Below are 26,637 nucleotides of genomic sequence, written 5' to 3'. Positions count from 1 at the left end.
TGAGCCACTTAAGGATAGTGGTCCAGTCTGATCCAAGCTTCTCCCGGGAGGATACTATGTGGTGGAGCAGGTGAGAAGATGTGGGAGAGGAGATGGTCTGGCTGTAGTATATAAGGACACTGTTTCCCTTACCAGAATCCCTGCTGGAAATCCAGCCCATATTGAGTGTTTGTACCTAAGGCAAGGGACCAAGGATAGATAGGGACTACTGTTGGTGTACAGATCACCCTGTTGTTCAATCAAGTCCCTAACTGAGCTGATGGACTTGGTTGCAGGGTTGGCATTGGAGTCACCCAGACTGTTGGTGGTGGGGGACCAATGTTCACTATGGGTCCAGGTTGTCAGGAGCAGCTTCGGAGTTCATAGTGACCATGATGGCTATGGACCTATCCCAAGTGATCTCTAGACCAACGTATGTTGCTGGTCGCATGCTCGATCTGGTCTTCTACTCTGATCAGGGTGGTGTTCCATGGGCGGGGACTCCTGTTATTTTCCCATTTTCATGGACGGACCACCTTCTGGTTAAAGTAGTACTCACAACCACAACCCATCTTGGCAGGGATGAAGGATTCATTAGGTTGATACGCCCAAGAAAGTAATTGGATCCAATAGGATTCCAAGAATCCTTGGAAGGGTTTCAAGTTGGCTTTGCTGGTGATTCTGTTGATGCTCTGGTGCAAATTCACTAGAGCAGTAGACACAATCGCTCCTAAGCATCCTCTCCGACCTGCTTCAAAATTAACCCCATGGTATTCAGAGGTATTATGGGTGCTGAAATAGCGAGGTAGACGACTAGATCACAAATGGAGAAAGACTCGACTCAAATCTGATAAATTACACCATAAAGCATATCTGAAGATTTCTGCCCGCATTGCATCCACAAGTTCACATCTAGTGGAGTTGTCTAGGGTTGTGAGAGGGCTAGTTGTTAAATAGTTTTTAACTGATTAAATAAAATTGTTTATTAAATTTAAAAATTAAATTGTTTTTAACTGATTGTTTTATGGTATTTTAAATTTTTTGTTTTTATTGGTGATTGATTTTAACTGTTCTTGTTTTGTTTGTGAACCACCCTGAGCTGAATTGGGTAGGGAGGTATAAAAATTCAATAAATAAATAAATAAGAGTACAAGCCCCCTCCCCCTTGAATCCAAATTTGAAACCATCAGTTATCCACTGTGACTATTTTAATGATTTTTTTCACTGACAAAATATCTCGTATTCCAGCTGAAATGGATTCTACAATTAGGGCAGAGTCTATTATGGAGGTATCCAGCAACTCCTTTTATGTGGTCAGACTGGATCACTTTCAGTTTCTGACTCCTGAGGAGGTGGACAAGCTGTTTTGGACTGTATGTCCTTCCACCTGTTCTCTTGACCTTTGGCCAACTTTTGACCATGGTATCTTTTTGTGTCACCTGAGGGAAGTGGGGCTAGACAGCACTGTTCTACAGTGATTCCGTTCCTATCTTTCAGGTAAATTCCAAATGGTGTCATTTGGAGACTGTTGCTCTGCAAAGCAAGCATTACTGTATGGAGTTCCACAAGGCTCCATACTGTTTCCAATGCTCTTTAACAGCTACATTAACCCGCTGGGAGAGATCATCAGGAGATTTGGTATAGGGTGTTATCAATTTGCTGAGGACACCCAAATCTATTTCTCCCCATCAGCTTCATCAGAAAATATCATAACCTTCCTAAATGCCTGCCTGGGGGCAGTAATTGGCTGGTTGAGGGATAACAAACTGAAGTTGAATCCAAATAAGATGGAGGTACTGATTTGGGGGTGGGGTTGGTTTGGATCTTTAGATACAGGTTTAGATCTTCCTGTACTGGATGGGGTTACACTCTCCCTGAAAGATCAGGTACATAGTCTGGGAATGCTCCTGGATCCAAAATTCTTTCTTTTTTCTCAGGTTGAGGCAGTGGCCAGGAGCGCTTTTCATAAGCTTCAGCTGATATGTCAGCTACTGCCTTTGTACATAGTCCGGAAACTACAACTGGTAGAGAATGTAGCAGCCAGGTTGGTCTCTGGGACAACCCAAAGGAACCATATAACAACGACTCTGAAAGAATTGCACTGGCTGCCAGTATGTTTCTGAGCAAAATATGACATGTTGGTCATTAGGTCCAGGGTATTTAAGAGACTGCCATTTTTGTCATTAACCATGCCACCTATTAAAATCATCTGGGGAGGTCCCTTTACATTTGCTGCCAGCTCGTCTGGTGGAGATGCTGGGCCTTTTCTGTGGCTGCCTCAGGGCTTTGGAATGCACTCCCTGTCATTCAGGGAGTGTCTTCATCTCTGATTGCTTTTTAAAAGAGACACATTTCCCGAGGCTTTTAATTAAAATTAATTTTAAACTGTTTTATTCTGTGAATTTTTTTAATTGTTTTTAATCTGAGAAACTGTTTTGTTTGTTTTTATCTTATATTGTAATTTGGACTGTGTGTACTATCTATCTATCTAGCTAGCTAGCTAGCTAGCTACCTATATCTCAGGCGGTATATAAATATGACTGATAAATAAAAATTTAGTGATAACCTCTATTGCTTGGTACTTGAGGTTTGCTTCATTTTAAAGTTTTAACACCTAGAAAAAAGAAAAGCTATTCTGAGTAGCAACCTGAGGGGGTGGGGGGACAATGGGAAAGGAAATGCTTGTTTTTGGCATATAGTTGAAGCTATAATGGCATGCATTGCAATGCACGGGTCAGCTTTCACATGTCATGAGCTTCTGGCAGGTACTTTCACGCGGGTAACATGAAGCAAGTGAGATATAGTTCATATGGAGGCAAGACGAAGCAGAAGTTCTTCTGTCACTCCTATTCACACTTTGTATTTGAAGTCCTTTGACTTGAAAGGCCTCATGCCTCAAAGCAGGAACCCAAGTACTCCATATAGTGATGGAAGGAAGCAGTTTTGGGGAACATCAAGCAAGGAACAGCCATTTTAGATATTATTGTAAGAGCTGAATTATGTAAAGTTCCTTTCTTGTTCACTCCAGTCTCCTGTGTGCATCATTTATAAAATCTTCAGCAGAAAATATTACACGCTGTTCAAGTGCAAAGTGCTATTACTGCATTATCTAGCGTGTTTTTTTTAAACCAAAGTGAAAATGGAAGGCTGCTTCTGAAAGAATCGAAAGATGTGAAAACTTACCCTCCATTGTGCCTACCATTATATTGCAGGTATCAGCAAAAGACATTTTTTTCATTCCACAGAATCTTAGATGGTTAGATTTGGAAGGGACCTTGCAAGTCTTCTAGTCCAACCCCATTCTCAGTTCAGGAAACTACTACAGCATCCCTGGCAGATGACATCCCTGATACATAGTATGTAGTTTTGTTTTGGCTAATGGATTCAGTTATGGTGCTATTAAAGGATTCAGGGTTGATTCTCACAACTGATGTGGCTGTTGTGGATTACACTGAATTCCAGTCATGTGCTGAAGCGGTTATTTGCAAGCCAACATATGCAGAATCCTGTATTCGTTTTACAGAGGGCCAGTTCAAATGTCACATAAACCAAGATTACATTTTTGGCTATGTACAATGCATTGGAGCTTAAGGAGCATGCATCCCCACCCCCTTCATGTACAAGCTTTTGGGAAAATTCTACTTCCATTTGTGTTTAGAAATAAGCCAGGATTGGTCATGGTGTCTGACCCAACCAGAGGTCTTCCACCATCATCTGAACTTGCCTTGCCTTGGGTGTGGTTGCTTTTAAGACCTCTGGTTAGAATAAGCCAGGATTGGTTGGTTTGGATGTCACAGCCGATGTTGGTTTGTTCCTAACCACAACTGGAAGTAAAATACTTCAAAGGCTTGCACATGTTTAGGGTAGGAGTGCACACTCACGGGCCACTGAGATGTTGCATGAAGCCAAGGTATAATCTAGGCTCCATGTGACGTCTGAAGCAGCCCTGTCAGTCTTTGTAGGGCTTGTCAAATGCTCTTAACAAGAGACAGAGTTCTGCGCATGCCATCAACTTGCACATGGCAACTTCTATCTGTGACACTTGCAGATAGAAATTAGTGTGAGCAGCACTGCCACATCTAATCAGTCATGAGAACTGACCCTTAATAAAGCCATTAGCCATAATTCCATCATTTGTTATACAATAGACCAGGACTAAACATGCAAAGTGGAAAGAAATTGTCCCTGAAAGTGGGCAAAGCTTCTCAGAATATGACAGTGAATATACAAATCAGCCCAGGGTAACATTGAAAGCACCCCCTGTCCATAACAGCAGGAAATGGTTGCCTTGTTTCTGGCAATATTCCAAAATGAAAGGTTACTTTTCGTGTTGTAGTCAAGAACCTATGCTCTTCATTGTCATAAAAAAAGAAAGCATTTATTGATGGCCCATCCAAAGTTTCTTAGACTGTTACGTAACTGAACATGTTTGGTTGGTTTTGACAGGATAAAAATAGCCATTTAAAATAGTTTCAGAATTGAGAAGAAGAAGAAAAACATCAAAAGTCAGTCCATAGCAACAACTTGGGGATTTGACAGATGTTTAAAATCCTTTTTAATTTTCTTTAATTTAGGGAAGTAAAGTCACTTCTGCTTTCTAAATGATCAAGAGCAGGATGATTCTGTAGATATAATGTTGCTCTTAATGTGAAAGAAACTATTCTCAATAACAAGAGGAAAGAGGAGAGCAAAAAAGAAAAACAAAGAAAGCCATATTTGTTCGTGTAAAACAAATGTAATTTTATGACAACTGTGAACACATTGCCATCAAAACTGAGCTCAAGGAGCAGTGGAAACTCTATGCTGAAATCTAAGTGGCTAGAATTCCCTTCATTTTGCAAAGCCACGAGCCACATGCATCAGCTCACCGCAAAGTCATTAGGTCTTTTTAAGCTCAGATGAAAAACATTAACAAATACCACAAAAGGCTTTAGTATGGCCCCTTTGTTCATTCACATATGGCAGTTTATAACTCCTGCGCCACTTGGGCCGTGTGTTTGTTTAAGCTGCCTCCATCAGAGCAGCCTGGAAGAACAAAAGACATCTTGAGCGATCCTAAGCAGGAAATGGTCTAATCTAAACATGGCTTGTGACACTATAAGTAGAATAGAAAAGGGAGGGATTGATTAGTCATTAATGTCCAATTGACTCCATATGGATGTTGCAATAATAAGGGCTTTTTCAGTGCAGTAGCAGAGTTTATTGAATTAGAGGTTTATGTTTCCTCAGAGCTGACCTTAGGGAATTCCCTTTGGTTCTTCTTGTTGATGTTTCAAGAGAATGGAGTCTGTAATAGGAAAAATATATGGCTTCTCTACAATAATGCTTGATCAGAGTATTACAACAGAGTACACATTTATATATTAATACATTTTCACTTTTGCTGCATATATTCTGTTGTGAATTTTTTTTAACACCCAAGGTACTGAATTTTTTACAGCTTGCTTAAGTATTAGAATGGATTTTACAAATCAGTCAAATGTTTTTCTCAGGATTAAATTGAGGTGATCTTCATCTGGAAACCCTAGCTCTTAGAATCCTAGCTGAATAAGACTTTATTTAAAAATGCTCCTTTTAAATAGAGTAAAAGCCCTCTTGCTACCAGATGCGGTATAGTATTGGGTACCAGGGCTGTGTGTACATGACATAAGAGTTTCGTGATTTCAGAAGCTGTAACTTTGCAGGCTAGATTTTCTTTTGGGGAGACTAATATATCTTTTTGTATCACACTAGATGAAAGGGGTAAAGGGTGCCGTCAAGTCAATTTCGACTCCTGGCGCCCACAGAGTCCTGTGGTTCTCTTTGGTAGAATACAGGAGGGGTTTACCATTGCCTCCTCCCGCGCAGTATGAGATGATGCCTTTCATAATCTTCCTATATCACTGCTGCCCGATATAGGTACCAGCGGGGATTCGAATTGGCAACCTTCTGCTTGTTAGTCAAGCATTTCCCCGCTGCACCACTTAAGGTGACTTTCTGAAAGGGATACATCAGTACTTCAGACCAGGGGCATAGCTATAATTAAGCGAAAGGGTTCAAAGAACACAGGCCCTTAGCTCCTGAGGGCCCTCCAGCTCCATCCCTCCCTATTTTCCCTCATTATCTCCCTCACTCTGGGGGGCCACCAGAAAGAGGGATGAACACGTGCCCCCTCTCCCCTAGCTATACACAATGAAATTATGTTTGCTACAGTTATGCTGTTATTGTGCCTGTATATGGATGTTCATGCATATCTTGTATTTGCCCTCTAAAATAACATGTGCAAATCTTGAGGTATGTGAGCCAACTGTGTGATCTCTCGCAAAGCCTTGACAGTGCCCCCTTCTGCTGGCACTTCTTCCCCTGACCCAGGCACCCAGAATCTTGCCTGGGGCAGGGGGAAGGTGGCAGCAGCAAAGTCTGTGGGCATTCCTATTCCCTCTCTATTATCACAGCTACCCTTTCCCTTCAAAACATCCAGGAACTTATTTTATAGCATAGGGAAACTATGGTTCTGGCAGCAGGCACCCAGACCTCGGTGGAACCTTCTTTTCTGAGGCTGGACTGGAACTTTCTCAGCATCCCTTGTGGGAAAATGATGTTTTGTGAATCATTCCCGGAAAGGAGAAGATCCCATTGCATCATGCACACTGCATCATACACATTTGGGCTGCTACTGCTGCCCCACTACCCTGATAAGGCTCCCTCAAACCGTTGTCGGGACTATCTGCCCAGTAGCATGGTTCCAGTGATCTTGATGTTTCAGGGTAGCTGCACTGCAGCCACCAACTTTCTATACAAAACTTCAATGCGCCTGTCATGACAGGCGCATTGCAGTGTGTGTGTGTGTGTTTAAGGCAGCTGCAGTGTGGCCTCCAGGAAGCACTCTTGACTGTTTCCACTGTCTTTGATTTATTGAATCCTGCTCCCAAGTATTTAGGGATGTGCATCTAACTTTCAGCTTTACATGTTTATTGCAGGAAACACTGCAAAATGCATAAAAAGTATATTTTTACCTTGACCTGAGGTGGGTACTCATATTCGGGTAAAGGGCATCAAATGGGCTAAACATGTAGAGATGGCTGCAGCAAGAATCAGGCAGTTTTGTCTTAAGTACTTTTCTATGATATCAGTGTAGATGTTCTGAAATATTGGAATGGGAGGGGTAGGGTTCCTTAGTCCCCTTTAGAATCTAGAATAAGGTGATACCCTCAGAAATTTCAGCAGGAGGAGGTACAAAAGAGGGTATAGAAGAACAGAGAATGTTATTTCAAAAATTACTACGTGTGTGTGTGTGTGCGCGCGCGCGCACGTGCTATCTATGAACCCTCATATATTGGCTTGGTGGTTTTGTGATTTTGTTTTGTATAAGATGAGAATAGTTTGAGATGGGAGTAGCCTTTAGGCCTTGATGCTAAACCCATTTACATGGAAGCATGTTCCAGTGAAACCAATGGGATTTATTTTCAAGGAAAAGTCATTTAAATCAGGGTAGCAGGAGCTCATCCCAAGTAGGGATGTGCATGAATTGATTTTTTAAAAATTCAATTTGTGCCCAAATCAAATAACTTCTGATTTGTTTTTTGTCTGAATCTGTCCACCTGAATCACCCCAGATTTAATTTGGATTTGATTCAGATTTTGATAGATTCAGACCACTTATAAAGGCCCCGGGGCACCAGATTTGGGTGGTGGGTAGGTCTCCATGGGTGCCACCTACCACCCAAACTTCAAGGCAGTGGGCCACTTAGTTGATTTTTAATTATTTATTTTAGTTTTTACTGATTTTGTATATTGCTGCCATAGGAAATAATGGAGATTAGAAGTCACCCTGTCCTAACCCTAAAATGGATCCCAGTTTTAATTTAAAAAAAAAAACCAAAAACTAGCCATTTTAGAAGTGGAGTTATGGAGCAAAATATGCTGTAACTATTTTTCATGTGTTTGGATTCCTTGGTGTATAATAACTTTTCCTCATAAAGAATCCCTATGAGGATTCATTGCACACCTTCATTTCTTCTGTTGATTTTGATGGTCATGGGACAGTGCCAGCTGCCATGTGCCAACACCCCGCTCCCAACTGCAAGACAGTGGGGTACTCAGTTTATTTTTTAGGGATGTTGAAGTGTTTAGATTCCTTGGTGTCTAATAGGGAAGAGAGCTGGTCTTGTGATAGCAAGCATGACTTGTCCCCTTAACTAAGCAGGGTCTGCCCTGGTTGCTTATGAAAGGGAGATTAGAAGCGTGAGCACTGTAAGATATTCCTCTTAGGGCAGGGATGTCAAACTGTCACCCTCCAGCTGTTTTTGGACTACAACTCCCATAATCCCCAGCCACAGTGGCCAATAGCTAGGGATGATGGGAGTTGTAGGCCAACATCTGCAAAAGGGCCAGTTTGACATCCCTGGATGGAGCCGCTCTGCGGAGAGCATCTAGGTTCCAAGTTCCTTCACTGGCTTCTCCACGATAGAGCTGAGAGAGATTCCTGCCTACAACTTTGGAGAAGTCACTACCAGTTTGCGTAGACAATATTGAGGAAGATGGACCTATGGTCTGACTCAGTATATGGCAGCTTCCTATGTTCCTAACTTTTCCTCATAATGAATCCCTATGAGGATTCATTATATGCCTTCATTTCTTCTGTTCATTTTGACTGTCATTGGACAGTGCCAACTGTCAACTGCCATGTGTCAACTACACACACACACACACACACACACACACACACACACACACTCACTCACTCACTCTCTCTCTCTCTCTCTCTCTCTCTCTCTCTCAGTTTATTTTTCAGGATTTTTTGAAGTGATTAGATTATTTGGTGTCTTCATTACACGCCTTCATTTCTTCTGTTTATTTATTGTTGTTGTTAAATTTATATACCACCTTTCATTAAAACAATCCCAAGGTGGTTTACAGCAGAATTTAAAAACAAGATTATGAAAATGACACATTAAAATATTAAGCTAAAAATGTAAAACAAATCTGATTTAAAAATTTACAACACAAGCATAAAAACAATAAAAAGTACAAAGAGCAGCAGCAGACACAATTATATAAAAGACTGGGTAGAAAGCCATGATTTAACATGCTTTCTAAAAGCTGTGATGGAGACTGAGGAGCAAATAACCACCGGGAGAGCATTCCAGAGTCTGTGGGAAGCAACAGAGAAGGCCCTGTCTCGCGTGCATGACAACCGAGCCTCCCTCATTGTTGGCACCTGGAGCAGAGCCTCCTCAGATCACCTTGTCAAGCGGGCAGCAATCCTTGGGAGCAGGAGGTCTCTCAGGTACCCTGGGCCCAAACTGTTAAGGGCTTTAAAGGTCAAAACCAGCACCTTGAATTGGACCCAGACACAAACTCGTAGCCAGTGCAGCTTTTTCAAAATGGGTGTGATGTGCTCCCCTCAGGCAGCTCCAGATAAAACCCTAGCTGCTGCATTTTGCACTAACTGAAGTTTCCAGATCAAGGGCAGCCCTACATCCTTCAAGGGCAGCCCCACATACAGTGTGTTAGAGTAATCCAGCTGTGACCAGATCTACCTTCTCGAGAAAGGGACGCAGCTGGCGCACTAGCTGAAGCCATTCAAAGGCACCCTTGGCCACCACCTCAGCTTCCAAAGCAGAGCCGGGTCCAGTAGTACCCCCAAGCTGCGTACTTGCTCCTTCAAGTAGAGTACAATCCCATCCAGAACCAGTAAAATCTCCCCATCCTGATTGTTCCTACTGACCAACATTACCTCCGTCTTGTCCAGATTCAATTTCAGTTTATTAGCCCACATCCAACCCATAATGGCCTTCAGCCCCCACTTCAGGACATCCACCGCCTCCCTGGGATCAGGTGACAAGGAGAGATAGAGCTGAGTGTCACCTGCTATTGCTGACAACTCAGTCCAAGTCCCCAGTTGACCTCTCGCAGCGGTTTCATGTAGATGTTAAACAGCATAGTGGACAAGACTGAACCCTGCGGGACCCCACAGGCCAATGGCCACGGAGCCGAGCAGTAGTCCCCCAGCACCACCTTCCGAACCCTCCCCACAAGAAAGGACTGGAACCACTGCAACGCAGTACCTCCTATTCCTATATTTGAGAGGCAGCCCAGAAGGATACAATGTTCGATGGTATCGAAAGCCGCCGAGAGGTCCAGCAGAACCAACATGGACACACTCCCCCTCTCTAGTTCCCGGCATAGGTCTTCCACTGGAGCGGCCAAGGCAGTCTTAGTCCCATATCTGGGGCAGAAGCCAGATTGAAAAGGGTCCAGATAATCCATATCATAAACCTCTGCAGCTGGGATGCCACCATATGCTCTGTCACCTTGTCCAAAAAGGGCAGGTTAGAGACCGGTCTATAGTTGTCCGGGTTGGAGGGATCAAGGGAGGGCTTTTTAAATAATGGTCTTACCATCGCCTCCTTGAGGTATGGTGGCATCCTGCCCTCCCTTAATGAGGCATTAATAATAACCTCCAATCATCTACCTGTCCCCTCCCTGGCAGCTTTTATGAGCCATGAAGAGCAAGGTTCAAGAGCACACAATGTCACCTGCACACTGCCCAGGATCTTGTCCACACCTTCAGGCACGTCCTGTTCATTTTGACCTCACTGCTTTGAGGGTGGGGTGGGGAATTAGTGGCATCCCATGTGCCAACTACCCCCTCCCCCCAACCTGCAAGCCACTGGGTACTCAGTTTATATTTTAGTAATTTTTGAAGTGTTTAGACTTGATTTGGACCTGAATCTAGCTAATGGACACACAGGGGTGATTTATTCTGCATCTGTCTCCAAATCAACTAGATTTGGGTACAAATCAATTTGTACACAAATCAATTCGCACATCCTTAGTCTCAAGTACTCTTACTTGGAAGCAGGTTTCATTGACACTGATGGGACTTACTTCTAAGTCAGTGTGCGTAGGACTGATGTATTAGCTGGACTTCAATTGTAGCTCATTTCCACCAGTCTGTTTATGGTTTGTATGCAGCATTAAAATATCCAAAACTCAGCCAAAGATAAAGAAATGAGCAGGAATTCAAAGCGAAGCAAGAGTCATTCCTAGCAGTCCAAAGTTTTCCAGAATCATGAAGCAGACTTCCAAATCATTTGCACAGCCAAATCTTACTAGTTTTGCAATGACTTTGAATGCTAACCAGACTCTGAATTCCGGAAGTCAAAGCCCGCTTCTGTGACCACATTATAAACAGTACACTTGCAAATGGCCTGTTAGTCATTAAGGACAAACAAGTGTTTTATTTTGTCTCCAGCTAGTGCAGTTTCTGTATGTTATTTGGAAAGGAATTTTTTTTTAGACACCAGCTGTGGTCTTTCTAAGCATCATTGAGAGGCCTTATAAATCTGTTGCATTTCTGCTGGATCTTCCTGTTCACTAAGCCAATGCTATGTCCTTACAACTTTCCATTGTTTTTTTTTTTTTTTCCTTTCCTCCTGCAATTGCTTGGTATTTTCTTCCCTTAATAGTTTGTTTTCTGGGTAGCTTACTATTGTAACTGGCAGCTCAGAACAAGAATATAGATTGCAAAGCCATAAAAAATTCCATAAGCAGATAAAAAAATAAATCTATCACTTGATTGACAAGTTGATCTAGTTTAGAAATTATTTTTAATCCAAAATAAGTTATATTGTTATAGGTTTCAGCATGCATCTGTGACATTTTTTCCAAGTCACTATAGCTTGAGTGAATAATACTTATTTTTTGATCTCTAGTAAAATAAAAGTTATAAACATAATCAATCTTTGTAATTTATAGTTTGTTGAACATCCTTCTGGAGTGGGAAGGAGCTAAGGAGCACAGCATATTACGTGACTGCTAATTATTTGCAGAAGCTCACTTAACACGAATTCTTTTGTGGCAGCCCTTGGGCCGAAGCACAAATATTCACTCAAAGATCAAGTAGAGAAGTTCAAGGTTTTACTGGCTTCATTTCCAAATCCTTCAAGTGTAGGCTTGCTCAAGGCAGATGGAGATAGAAGCTTCATTACTTTCTTGGTCTATTGTAATTTATGACTCTAATTAAGGATTGTTTCTTAACAAAAGAACACCAAAATAAAATAAATGCTTAAAAAAAAAATCCAACACCCTCCAAATAACCTAGTTTCCTCCCCTAGAAATATTTCTGTAGTTATAATGATAACAGAAGTGAAGAACTGTTGTGGTTATTTACCCGTATTAAAACTGCACAATTAGGCTGAGACACAATTGTAAATTCCTGATATCTATTTATGTCCTTAGTAAAAGCTTGTTAAAGGCACATTTCATCATCATGCCAACAGTCAAGAAACTGAGTAAGGACTCTCCCAGTTAGAGAGTTTGGTTTGTGTGTGTGCGCGCATGTGTGCACGTGCTGATTCAGCTTGCCTGAGATCTACAAGAATTTTTGCTAACCCCTGCATGGATTCCTGCTCATCTAAATAGCAGACTGAGACCTAATGGATTCTCTGTGGTGGCACTTTTTATCCAAAGAAGGACTGCCTAGGAAGCCTCCTCTATTAAAGCATCTCTTTGGGGTAGGAAGAGGCTTGTATGACATTGCCTCTTTTTTCCTACCCATGATATTTATTTATTTATTTATTTATTTATTTATTTATTTATTTATTTATTTATTTATTTATTTATTTATTTGACATATTTTTATACTGCCCAAAACACAAGTTCTCTGATAGCAGCTTCTGCCATGGACTTGTTTTGTCCTGCAGTTCTATCCCAGACATGAGTGGGGGAAATTACCATGACAGAAGCTGCCATCTAGACAAGCAGTAAAAATGAATCAAAAGGTAATACATGTTAATATTATTATTGGTATTAAAATGTTTAATATATATTTTGTGTTTGATCATCAAGTTAGGCTTTAGAGCAGGGAGAGGAATTTGGGCAGGGTCAAGGAAAGGAAGATACATGATCAATGTTGATTTTACAAAATGGCCTCAGATTGCTTTCAGTGTTGGACATTAAGGATTGTTTCCCCATCTCCTTTGAAGTCCCTTTTGCATTATTTGACTTTAGATGTACAAAGCATACTAGTGTAATTAGTACCCTTGGGTTATTTATTTATTTGATTTCTATACTGCCCGCCCTTCCAAAAATGGCTCAGGATGGTTTACACAGAGAAATAATAAATAAATAAGATGGATCCCTGTCCCCAAAGGGCTCACAATCTAAAAAGAAACATGAGATAGACACCAGCAACAGTCACTGGAGGTACTGTGCTGGGGGTGGAAAGGGCCAGTCATTCTCCCCCTGCTAAATAAAGAGAATCACCACGTTAAAAGGTGCCAAGTTAGCAGGGTTACCATATTGTCCTGAATATGCTGTTTTTATACACTGTGCAGTTAAACTTGGAGCAACCTAAATTAAACTTAGGTTGGTCCAATCCAGGGCTGGTTTTATGAAATGTGAAACTCAAGATTCAAACAATGAGGTGTGCACAATTGATCATGTTGTTTTTCTGCCTGATATAGAGAGTTTCTACATCATCTACCCTGCTGCCAGTAGGGATGTGCATGGACCGTGGAGGCACGGTCTGATGCCGGGGGTGGCTTTTTAAGGGCAGGGGAGTTGTACTTAGCCCTCCCGCCGCTTTTCCCTCTCCCACGCTCCAGTTTTTAGTCCAAATTTCAGGGCAGCAGCGTTCTTCCCTGCTGCCCCTGCCCCCTTGTTGATAGTAAAAGCGGAAGTTACTTCCACACATGCACGCAATGCTGACGCATGCGCCGCACACGTCACATGGTGCACACACGTGCGTCAGCGGTGGGCACCAGCATGGAAATTACTTCCGCTTTTACTATCAACAAGGGGGCAGGGGGGCTGGGAGGAATGCTGCTGCCCCGAAATTTGGACTAAAAACTGGAGTGCTGGAGGGGGGAAAGCAGCGGGAGGGGTAAGTACACCCCCCTGGCGTCGAACCACTGGACCGGGCCACTTGCAAACTGGTTTGCAGGCTTCCAACATGGCCTGTGGAGCGGTTCGTGCACATCCTTAGCTGCTAGGAGCTCATGGTGCCAGCCAGGAAGAATAACAGCATGGGAAAGCCAGATAAGAGAAGCCCTGCTGGATCAGACCAAAAAGCCTTTCTGGTCCAGGCTTCTTTCCCCCTTATTGGTCTGCTAGATCCTCACACCCAAGAGATGAAGGCAATAGTCCTCTCTTGTCTTTGCTCCCCAGCAACCAGTGTCTACAGAAATATAGCTTCAGAACTTGGAGGTAGCATATAACCATCAGAATTAGCACCCATTGACAGAATTGCCTGCAGTGAATTTGTCTAATCCCCATAACGAGAAGCCATTTCCATCTTTTTCTGTTATAAAAGTAATGTGTAGACTGGGCTTGACTGAACCTTTAAGGCACTGCTTTGTTGTTCAGTTGGCTCCTGAGAGTTCCATTCTTATCTGGTCCCAAGGCATGGTCCGAAGGCACCTGATACAGTCACCTTGCTGAAATTAAGTAGATTTGGGTCTGGTCAATGTCTGGATGAGAGATGACAGTGCACAATTACATGTGCACCACCTTGAGTTCCACCATGGTAGCAAGAAGATATATAATTGTAATTAATATCTCTGAGAGTCTACCATAGTACTCAAAGCTACTGTAGTCGTTGAATGTGCTTGTTAGTTAAGAGTCTCCTTAAATGCGGTGCTCTATGCCAAGCTGTGGAAGGTCAATGATATATTAGCTCTGTAAACCTCACAGGTGTCTCATCCAGTTTTATTGCACATTTTGGAATTTAGAAGAAACTATGTACCATTATTTTAGTAAGTTTCATGCCCATAAGATTTTGTTTAAGTTCTATTATTTGAAATATACTGTGTATGCGAAGCTCGGTTCCAAGCCTTACTGAACTACTGTATTAAGTCTCCAGTTTGATTCCACTGGTCTTGGATTAGATGCCAAGTACATTTCAGTCATCTTGAAGTTATGATGGAGCGGCTGCAGTAATAGTTACATCTGGTAAATGCTGAATAGCCATGACAAAGTAGTTAAACTTAGAGTATCATTAAAATACTTCTGCATCTGACATTCACAGCAGACCTGTCGTCTTTTATCTGCATGCAATTGCGGAACTGGTGTCAGTTCTAAAGTAATGGTATTGAGGCCTTCATAAATTACCTTGGTGATCCTCAGGAGAAGACAGTGTCACATCTAAATAAGTGTTTTGCTTCCAGGGTAATGTATGTCTTCATCTGGCCCAGCAGTCAGCATATTGCCCTGTGTTGATGGATATTGTCAGCTTGAAGCTACACTACATTTCACTGCACAATAAACATGGCTGTCAACACCATATAAAGTGAAATCAATTTATCCTGTATGGTCAGTGCATTTTAAATGAAATTAATGTACTGTGGGCACAGTGGCAAAAAGGTAGTATATTAGTTATGCATCTTCTGTCCTAAGATTTTATCCATAAAAATGAATTGCCCACATAGAACAAAAATAATTATTGTGTACCTTAAAGTACAGTGGGGGGTTTTACAGCAATTTGGCAGAGATAAGATTTTATGTAATTTAAAATATAGATTCAAATTCTGTGCTGATGTAAATCATCCTTTCCCTGTGAAGTCAACAGAGCTTTACTGATTTACACCAGTTTAGGTTCCATCAAGCTATGTCATTTCAGAAATGCTGAGGATTTGTCATACATGTATTTGAATCAGCGGGAAGAGATCTGAAATACAGTTCATTTTCTTCTCACTCCTGTCATAATTGTTCAATATGAGGGATATGCTTTGTTGTTAAGATGCACATAGGGTTTAAAATTATTCATGTCACATTCTTATTGTGCAAATGCACCCTAGTCTTTCAAGAGTATATCAAGAATGGTTCCCAAATATTTCAATCAAGGGCTGCAAAGCTACCAGACTCAGAGCTTAGAAGCCTCACGTAAATCCCCTGATTACATGTATCTGTCATACATGTTAGCTTGCATGGATAATTTGGCTGCATGTGATGGAATAACTTTGAATAAAAGCACCTTTATCTTCGTCCAGATAAGACAATGTGTGGCCATTGCAATTGGTAGTGGTGGGGTTCGATCTGTACTATATGCAAGGGAGCAAACTTTAGGCTTTATAGATCAGACAATCTACAGCACCAGGATTTGCATTAATTCCTCAATAAATTTCTTAAGGAAAGAAATATGAATTAAGAATGCTGACCACTTAGAAGAATCAAACCTTTGTGCAGTATAGTTCATTTATTCAAATGTTGTGTGGGTAACATCCAAACCACTTGGATGATGTTACCAATTTGGATGAACTACATGTGGTAGATGTGTGAGGTATGACTAATGGGGCATTATTGTAACATCATAACCAAAACTTGGTTTTGCCCTGCTTTCTGTATGTTTAATCAGTGGATTTTTTAAAAAGTTCTGAATTACTATTTCTCTCCCTACTTGCCTATATACCTATTATATAGAAAATATAGTCTCAATATTTAATAAAGAAATGTTACTATGTTCTGATATTAGAACTTTCTCAATTAATTAGCAAATGAGTGGTTAAGTATAAAAGTGAGAGTTAAACTATAATAACAGTTTTGAATTTCTTTGTCTCATAGATCGGGAAGCAAAAGGGGAGAACCTGAAATGAACAGGGCATAAGTAGTTGTCCCATAATCTGAATAATGTAATAATGTTTGCATCCATCTTGTTTCTTCCTGCCCTAATATTACAGGAAGTAAAGCAATGAATGGCTCTGCAGCTAAACTACAGCAGTATTATTGTTGGCCAACAGGAGGCGCCACTGTGGCTGAAGCGCGAGTCTACAGGGATGCCCGCGGTCGAAGTAGCAGTGAGCCACATATCAAACGACCAATGAATGCTTTCATGGTTTGGGCAAAGGATGAACGCAGAAAAATTCTTCAAGCTTTCCCTGACATGCACAACTCCAATATTAGCAAAATCCTTGGTAAGTACAAAATCATAAATAATTGCAAAATCAGTTATTGCTTTGAGATTTTGAGTGCAGATTTTTAATGGCTATAGGAAATCATTTCTTGGATATGTAAACTGAAGAGAATGGTTGAACTCCAGAATACTGCAAACATGGGAATTCCAGTAGTTGGATATGAAATTATAAATAATCCCTATGCCCATGAAAGCTTCAATAATTTGTTTTTCCATAGCAGACTATGACAAACTTGGTGTGTTCACGGTCCTCAATCAATGCCAATTAATTTAAAGCTAAGGTACACATGCTTAGTTCTACTATGTAAAAAGTTGTATTGATAAAATCTGCATTTAAGGGAAGACAGAGAGCACCATATTCAAATAAATTATGAAACTGAAATTCATTTAAATAGAAAATCTTGACTTTCCCCATTGGATTTTCTATTTGTGTATGGGTTAGCAACAGTATCCCATTGGAAGATTTTATTAGAAACCATCATAAATTAAATTAAAAGTATTAAGTTTCTGCAAGGAAATGTTGACTAAGAACTTGTTACCCTGGAAATTTTGTTAATAGAAGTCTTCGTAGTGAATAACTGTGTCGTCAATACATTTCATAGCATCATTAAATTTTTAACATTAAACTAATCATAAGAAGAACTTCTTGAGCATAAAAAGCTTAAGCTTTACATGTTTACTCTAATTAATTCTTTAGAAAATAACATTTAACCAACATAACATATATGGACTGCTGATATTCTTGTTTTCTCTCTGCACAACAAATTAGCAGATTTTTCAAAGAATTTGAATGGAAAGTCTCTTGGGAGAATTAAAAATATACATGATAACGAATGGGAAAATGTTTAAATTGATTTTTATCTTCCAAATCTTTGAAGTAAAAGGTAGATTTTAAATTTAACTCACAATAAATAGTAGTAGTGATCAGATCAGAATGATTTTATGGTGAACTTTCAGAATGCATTTTAACAAAGATGTTTCTCTTAGTTGCTCTTTCTTGTATTCCAGAAGTAAAAAAAAGTTCTAGAAATAAATGTAACTCTGTTCTATGTGTTTTACATAGAAATTCTCATATTTGTCTACCATTTTTAGTAAGTTATATGAATAGCCTTTCAGTTTTGTATAAAACCTGCTCTGTTCAACTCTTGGCAGCTATAAGGAATCTATATTATTTGTGTGTATTCTTTAAAGGAAAAAAACCCTATTAGGAGTATAGTAACAGTATTCATTAAAATGTAAACATTCAGTATAAATATTTCAGAAGTGCCAGCAATCGTATGTTTCTTAAACAGGGGGTATAACCTGCCAGGAGTTGCCCCATTACTAGAGAAAGAAAGTTTCATTTTACATGTAATATTGCTACACATTTTCCAGGACAATGACAAAAAAAAAAAAAAAGAGTCTGATATATTAGAACTGACAACAGACCATTGCTGACTGGATAATATTTATGCAACTTTTCCATTTGTTGATGTATAAAAGCTCGTGGTAAAAGAATAGCTTCCACCCACGTTTACCGCAACTGTAATCATTTTATCCAGCTGAAAGCTCCTTTTTTAATTCTTTAAAAATCCTTCTTTCTTCACTGTTTAGGTAGCTCTCTATAAACAATACAGCAGATCTGAATATTTTTCTTCCTTCTGTGTAAACTGTGTTTTTTCTTTCTTTTATTACTGCAGTTTGTGATGAATGTTTATAGTAATTAAGTACTGTAAAAGATTTCAAATGTGCTTTCCACTTTATATCAAATACAACTTTAAGTGCAGCTCAGTGTACTTATTTCATCTGAATGGATGCTTATAACACATAATAGGATTTGCAAGGGTCAGGGGGCCAATAATAAACCAAAGTTATAGCAGAGGGCATCTACATGAAAGGCACTAAGATGTTTAATGAGTCATCTCTAATTTTGTGAATAAGCAAGGTTTCTGCAAAGTTTCAGGTCATGATATTCATTACAGTAAATTTACAAGCTAGGTTCTTCCTAGCAAAATATGCATGCATGAGCAATGTGAAAAACTTTTGAAGATCAATATGACTATGACTATGCTTGAGACATGCTTCTAGTAATGAAGCTGCAATTCAAAGAGCAGCTTTAGGTGTGCCCAAAATCTTGGGAACAGCCAGTAGGATTTTTTACTCCCTCCTCCACACCTTTCCATACAATATCATAAACTCTTTTGAAAGTTACCTTAGTTTCAAAAGAGGTTTGCCATATGTTATGAAAGGGCTCTTCTTGGGGAAACTCAAGTCCAGGAGTGCATGTAAGTAACTGCAATTCATGTAATCCTGGGTACTGTCTCTTAATAAATCAACCACATTCTAAATATACGAGTCCATGGCTGACGTCCTAACAACGTCCTAACAATGTGCTCAATAATTAGCAAAGTTGTATTAATGCAAGATCATGTAATTGCACTAAAAAGCAGAGGTGCTCTTACCCCTGGACTTTTGGGCCAAACCCAGGGCCTGCACAGCCCCTAGGGCCCCCCAAATCCTCTTTAGTCTGTCCCAGGTGGTGTGGCTGCTCGGCCGAACATGATGATGGTTAATTTGCAGTGGAATGCAGCCTCCAAAGGCCTTTAGGTCCAGGCTCCAAAATTTCCTAGGTGTACCTCTGCTAAAAAGGGATTTGCACAACTGTGCAAAAGTCCCATTTAAAACAAATTAGAAAGTCTACAGTTGTGCACTGTTGCTTTAGTGGGACAAAGCAAGCTCTGGACTTAGTGCAAGTAGTTAGCACAACAGCTCTGCATTAGGGAGGCATCTTTCTGCAAGTGCTTTATTACGTCAGCCAATTTTTGTTGTTGCAATTATTGTTTAAAAAATAGGTGGATAATTTGACAGAATAAAATATTCAATATTTCATTTATTAACATAAATAACTTTTGACTTGAATGGGACCAGGTATTCCCACCAGTGAAATTTATTTTTAAAAGGAATCTTTTTCTGGCAAATATTATTACATTCCCCCCACCCCCTGGTGTTGTCAAGTTTGTGGGCAATTTTGATATCCTCTTGGTATGCCACATACCAGACATTATATGGATGTCAAAAGGAAGAAAAGGAAAACCTGCTTGGGAATTTAAGGAAGATGACTGAGGACTTGGAAGACTGTTCTATAAACTACCAAACACAACACTAGACCTAAAATTGGATTCCAGATTCTTAGTGTCAATTGTGTGACTTGACATGTTAAGGTGAAATGTGGAAGAAAGGAGTGTTTAGAGTTCCATGGAATTGCATCTTGGATATATTGCCCTGAGGTTTTGCATTAATCTCCTTTTTATATACAGGCTCTCGCTGGAAATCCATGTCTAACCAAGAGAAACAACCTTACTATGAAGAGCAAGCACGGCTAAGTAAAATCCACCTAGAGAAGTACCCTAATTACAAATATAAACCTCGACCAAAACGCACCTGCATTGTCGATGGCAAGAAATTACGTATTGGAGAATATAAACAGCTGATGAGGTCTCGAAGACAGGAGATGAGGCAATTTTTTACAGTAGGGTATGTATTAAACTTGTTTTCAGCAGAGCATTCTAACTGTGTGCATTATGGTAGTTCCCAAACTTCATTCTTCCAATGGGATTTGGACTTATGTCTAGGATCCACTAATTGATCCCAGTTATTTGGTCATTGACCATAAATAAATGAGTTCATTTGATCCCAGTGCATGGCCATACATGAAATCTTTTTAGCCTCTCATGTTGCAGAGCCCTTGATGACAATTGAAGAGCCCAGCTAGATCAGATCAAAGCTCCATCTAGTCCAACATCCTGTTCCCATAGTGGCCAGCCAGATGCCTCTTGAAAGCCCAGAAGTGGGACAATCAAACATTAAACAATTAAATTATTAGCCCTCTCCTGCTGTGGCGTTCCACCGACTGATATTCAGACACATAGTGCCTCTGAATGTGGAAATAGGCTGTAGCCTCCACAAGTTCATATGTTTGGAATCACTAGCATGTTTGTTGTTTTTAAATGGATAGCATTCCAGGAATCCTTCCCCTATCACTGATAAACAAAAGCAGTGTGCATCTATCCTTTTGAAAAAATGTGGAGCAAAATGGGCCCATCATTTCCCATTTAAGCAGTTACCTCCCCTTGACAATGCTTGATGTTAGTCTCCTAACCCTTGTCACTGAAGTTTATTCCATCCTCCCCTTGTACAATTAGGCTGCTGTTACTGAAGCTAGGCTGAAGATACGGTTAGGCCGTATCTTTCCCTTACATGGAAGTCATTCCTCATCCTTGTGTTGAGTTTTAATTCAGCAGGGGACAGAAGCAGAAATGGATTCATTGGCAGCCAGTTCCTGACAGAAGCACTCATGTAACTGTGGGCCAGTAGCAGCAGTTAGTGAGCCCTGCTCCAGGTGGGGCAGTGGTGGGTGGGAGAGTATAACTTATAAAAGCGGCAAACATACTTGCTGCCAGCACCCAGCAGCCTATATGGCCCAGCATCCCGTGGAGAGGGTGCCACCCTTCTGCCTCTCAGCTAGCCTCTGTGTACATGAGATTGGTCAACTTAGCAAAAACTTACTATGCTGACCCCTCAAATGGCATGCGCGGGGCACCCTCCCCGAAGGAAGCTGGGTGCTGATGGCAGGTATGTTCGCTGCTTTTTACGTTTCTATTCTCCCACCCTCACCACTCCATCTGGAGCAGGGCTCACCGGCCACCGGCCACTAGTGTTTAGTGGTGCTACTGCATTGTGTTAAGCAAAATGTCACTTCATAGTATTGAACTATTAAAGTGAATAAAGGGAAGAACCTTGTTTTTCCTCAGGGACTGACGCAGGGACATTGACTTGCATGGGAAAAGAGAAAAAGGTTACCATCTGGATAAACGTTTGGAGAAAGATGCACTGGATCCTTGCTGTAGATTCTGTTGTCTCCAGAATATTATTATTATTATTATTATTATTATTACGTTTATATCCCGCTCTTCCTCCAAGGAGCCCAGAGCAGTGTATTACATACTTAAGTTTCTCTTTCACAACAACCCTGTGAAGTAGGCTAGGCTGAGAGAGAAGTGACTGGCCCAGAGTCACCCAGCTAGTTTCATGGCTGAATGGGGATTTGAACTCGGGTCTCCCCAGTCCTAGTCCAGCACTCTAACCACTACACCACGCTCGCTCAGCAGGGGCAAGTGTGTCTCCTTCCTCATAGATTTTCAGACTGCAGCACCAGGTTTCTGAGCTAGGAATTTTCTGGGGGAGAAGTAAGATCCAGCACATGGTTGCCAGGCATGAAACCAGGAGTGGATTTCCCAAGGGAGATTCGATGGACTTTTGACAGACTGTAGTGCTATGGCACTTCTTCAATCTGAAACCTGAAGCCCATGGAAATAATTGTGTCTTCACTTATTTATCTCCCATTGTTCCTTAAACAAACAAAATTCTCAGATGCTCAGTGCCTGCACACAGTGTTTCTGGCAATTTAAGAAAGAGACTTTCTCTTGCCAGCCCTTCTACATTCAAAACGCTCTGTTTATTCCTCTAATCACAATAGTCTTCTTTTATTGTGGGCTTCACAACCAGATAATTGACCTTGACTGCTTGGTGCTGTGCCTCGTTTCTAGCTTGGCATGCAAGGCTCCCGTTGCAGTCAATTATTTTGTGGTACAGCCCGCAGCAGAGTGGGTTTTTGTCTAAATCAGGTTTTGATATCTGGAAATACGATGAGAGTTAGATATCTTGAAATATGATGCAATGGGCCCATCTAGCCTATATTAAACATAGCTGGCTGGCTTCAAGCAGTAAGGAAACTATTTAGAATAGAGTTTCAGAGATTCAAACCAGTCATCCACATACCTCTTTAGCTTAAGGGCATTGCTACTGTAGCCAGATTAGCCAGTGAAAGAGCAAGCCTTATTGAGGCTGGGGAAGGGAGGAGAAAAGTCCCGAGTAGTGTAGTTCTTCGAGGGAAATGTGGTCCGTGTGTGCATGCATATGTCTGCTGAACTGGTACAAAGAGAAGGCAAGAAACTCGTATGCAGTACAAGAAGCTGGAACCCATAAACCAGAAAGATCTAATGGGGGGGGGGATGAGAAAGAGAGATAAGCTGAAAAACAGCCAGATGAACTTCCAGAGGGAAAAACTTCCATTCTTCAGGTGGTTATAACTTCCTAACCATATGGCATTGTTTTTGAGAATATGTCCACATGATCATTTTCTTCACTTCTGGTTGGGCACTGCTCAAATGTGACATTTCTCCTGGGATTTCTAAAATTTCTCAGTCAGATTCATCATGATTTGTCCTAGTTCAATTTGGAAAATGTTTTTTTTAATATAATTTATATAAAATACTCAATATAGCAGTACAGTGCTGTTAAAACAAAACCTTCCTCTTATATTTCCACATTAATTTTTCCAAGACAACTATATTTTTTGTTCTGTACCCACAATACTAATTAGAATTACCGCTTTACTAATAGGCATAGATGCAAAGGTTAGAAAAATATCATTTCCACGCTGTTTAATCACCTTGCAAGCATGACAAGTTGATATGGTGTTGTTAAGGGTAACACATATCTGTGCTTCCTACCAAAGGTGATAAATAGGAAGCTGCCGTATACCAAATCCAACCATTGGTCTATCTAGCTCAGTATTGTCTACACCAGGCATCCCCAAACTGCGGCCCTCCAGATGTTGCTGAACTATAACTCCCAGCATCCCTAGACACAATTTTTTGTGGCTGGGTATGCTGGACAATACTAAGCTACACTCAGTATACACTGACAATACTCTTTGAGGAGAGCTGGCCTTGTGATAGCAAGTATGAATTGTCTGCTTTGCTAAGCAGGTTCTACCCTGGTTTACATTTGAGTGGGAGACATGTGAACACTGTAAGGTATTCCCCTCAGGGATGGGGCTGCTCTGGGAAGAGCATCAGCCTGCTTGCATGCAGAAAGTTCCAAGTTCTCTCCCTGGCACCTCCAAGATAGGGCCGAGAGAGACTCCTGCCTGTAACCTTGGAGAACTCACTGCCAGTCTGTGTAGACAATACTGAGCTAGATGGACCAAGGGTCTGACTCGGTATAAGGCAGATTCCTACGTTCCTATGACAGGCAGCAGTAGGGATTGAGCAGATTTTGGGAGTGGGGTTCAGGAGCTTTAAGAAAGAGGAGAGGAGATCCTCATCTGCTCACCCCTGCCCCATGCAGCTTCCTGCTGAGGCACATCCCAAGAATCCCCATGCGGCTTCAGCATGTACATGGTGTCCACTTAAGTGTGGGCACCATTTGCGTGGTCAGCATGGTGTTGCTGATGACCCAAATGGCACCCACACATGTGCAAAAGCCACGTGCATGCTGATGCCACACAGCGATTATTGGGATGCACACCAGCCCAGCAGGAAACTGCATGGGGCAGCAGCAAACAGCTGTCACCTGCTCTCCTCATTCTTAAAGACCGCTTTCTTAAAGCTCCTGGGCCCCACTCCCGAAATGTGCTCAAAATGTGTTTGTGCACATCCTAGGCAGCAGGCTCTCGAAGGTTTCGTGCAGGCGTCTTTCTCAACCCTACCTGAAGGTGCTGGGGATTGAACTTGGGATCTTCTGCATGTAACACAGGTATTTTACTACTGAGCTATGGCCTCATCCAGCCACAGAAGATCAGAAATGAGAGAGAGAAGCCTGTGTAAACAGAAGGTGGGAGCTCAGTCACATCAGAACTACTTCCTTTGGCTTCCCAGCCTTGACAAACTCCAGCCTCCTCAAACTTGTCCTGTGTGAGATAGAGGACACTGCATGCCTGGCATTCCTCCATGAGGGCGAGCAACAGCTCAGAACATCTCACCCAGCCAACTGCACCCCCGCCCCCATGCAAGGGTTCCTATGTAATACCAGTAAAAGTAAAGTGTGCCGTCAAGTCCATTTCGACTCCTGGCGCCCACAGAGCCCTGTGGTTTTCTTTGGCAGAACACAGGAGAGGTTTACCATTGCTTCCTACTGCGCAGTATAAGATGATGCCTTTCAGCATTTTCTTATATTTCTATTGCCCAATCTAGGTGTTTCTACCAGCGGTTGATTCGAACTGGCAACCTTCTGCTTGTTAGTCAAGCATTTCCCCACTGCACCACTTAAGGTGACAGTATGCAATACAGTGCGCCCCCCCCCCGCTGCTTTACAGCTAAGGAGACTCACCATTTAAATTCTGGCTATTTCATTGACCCAGGAATTTGAGGTGCCCTGTTATAAGCACCCTTTGCAAGCCAGCTAGAGGAACGAGAATTTCATTGTCCGCAGTCACTGTAGGATGGGAAATCAGCAGCAGAATATCTAGCACTGCACATTGCAGTGTCTGATGGCCACACCAACATGGCACTGGGTCCACTGCAGTACTGCCCATCACCAATGAGGGTCACCTGAGGAAGAGAAGACCTCAGGCAGAGCTATGCACTCTAGAAGCCTTTAGCAAGCACAGCCTGTCTGTACTTCCCACAGTCCAACTGGCCTTCACCCTAGTTGATGTTTGTGAGTGGCAACACATAAAAGCAGTGTCTCCTTGGCCCCACTTTGGCCACCGCCAATTTTCAAAAGCAACATTGTCACTTCATATTCAAAATCGGATTCCCATTGCTCGTTACTCCTTAGGCATTTCTTAAGGATCTTCACCCTCTAACATGCAACAATAGTTTCAATGCTATTTTCTCTTTTTAATATTATCAAATGATATGGCTCTCAATAGTATTTCAAATCTTCATGAATTTAAAATAAAGCATCTTCAGGATTGCATTAACTAAATCTTGATGCCACAACTATGAACTAGAAAAAGGCTCTATGAGACCTATGAACTGAAACTCATTTTTTTTCTTGCCTTGCTTTACAAAAATATTATAATCCAATCCCATTTCAGTCTAGTAAGCTTGATTCAAGTATGCATTGCACATACCTTTTAGCCTGGAAAAATAATGTGGCCGTTATTTGTGTCATATAAGATGCTGTGGGGAAAATCCTTTTAATGTTTATGGCTACTGCAAATACACATATGCCAAATGTTTTTGGACTACTGTTTTGAATAAGGCAGTAAAATGACACCACTGTGGCTAGGCTGAAATGTACACAATAGGTGCTTTTATGAGATCTGATGTTATGTGGTTCTGTAGTGGTTGTGTGTTTCAAAGAGTGTAGCATGTAAGGTATTTTCCCTAATGCAGTCAATTTAGACTCAGTAATTTCAAGATCTGTCTGGGAAAAAAATGGATCTGAATGAAACAGCAGACAATGGCTGTTGCTGATTTAAATGTTTTGGGGAAAAGACAACACTGTAGATTTTTCCAGTTATATTTATATAGTGCCTAGTCAACCAAAACCTGAAATGCTGTGAAGTCAAAATGTTTGTGTACTGTAATAGGGAAACTATCCTATACATCCTCCAGTGTGATATGTGCAACCATCTGCCAACAGAGCCCTTCTGCTATTTACATAGGACAAACAGGTCAGTATCTGTGTGACAGAGAATACATGGATGCAGATATGACACTCAAAATGGCAGCATTCAGAAATCCCATTTCAGAAAGGAATTGTCCTGCTTTAAGATAAGAAAAATGACAGGATTATCATCAGTGACTGCTGTAGCAAATGGGCCACTCTGTTTTTACCATGCAGGTACATTTGACACAGCATAGAAATATGATGGACCTGCTGCTATCCTTTGCATTTCCTGGCCCCACTGTTTACAAACTTTTTTTCTCTACACATACAGCAATTAAATATATCATCTGCATCTGACAAAGTGATTTCTAGTCCATGAAAGCT

At 41.2% G+C, this 26,637-nt stretch overlaps 1 protein-coding gene across 20 annotated transcripts in view; it reads left to right on the top strand.

Moving 5' to 3' along the window:
- The window catches only part of SOX6 (SRY-box transcription factor 6), a 676,724-nt gene that overhangs the window by 639,381 nt on the left and 10,706 nt on the right, over positions 1 to 26,637 (top strand). For 18 of the 20 annotated variants that reach the window (XM_053252042.1, XM_053251996.1, XM_053251998.1 and 15 more), the window contains 2 exons: positions 16,640 to 16,873; positions 20,169 to 20,385. In XM_053252042.1, coding sequence (XP_053108017.1) covers positions 16,640 to 16,873; positions 20,169 to 20,385 — 451 coding nt within the window. The remainder of the gene's footprint in view (positions 1 to 16,639; positions 16,874 to 20,168; positions 20,386 to 26,637) is intronic. The other 2 variants (XM_053251939.1, XM_053251948.1) reach the window with 1 other exon arrangement.

Source organism: Hemicordylus capensis, chromosome 1, assembly GCF_027244095.1.
Source record: "Hemicordylus capensis ecotype Gifberg chromosome 1, rHemCap1.1.pri, whole genome shotgun sequence".
Lineage (NCBI taxonomy): Eukaryota > Metazoa > Chordata > Lepidosauria > Squamata > Cordylidae > Hemicordylus > Hemicordylus capensis.
This window is presented reverse-complemented; position numbering and strand designations above follow the sequence as displayed.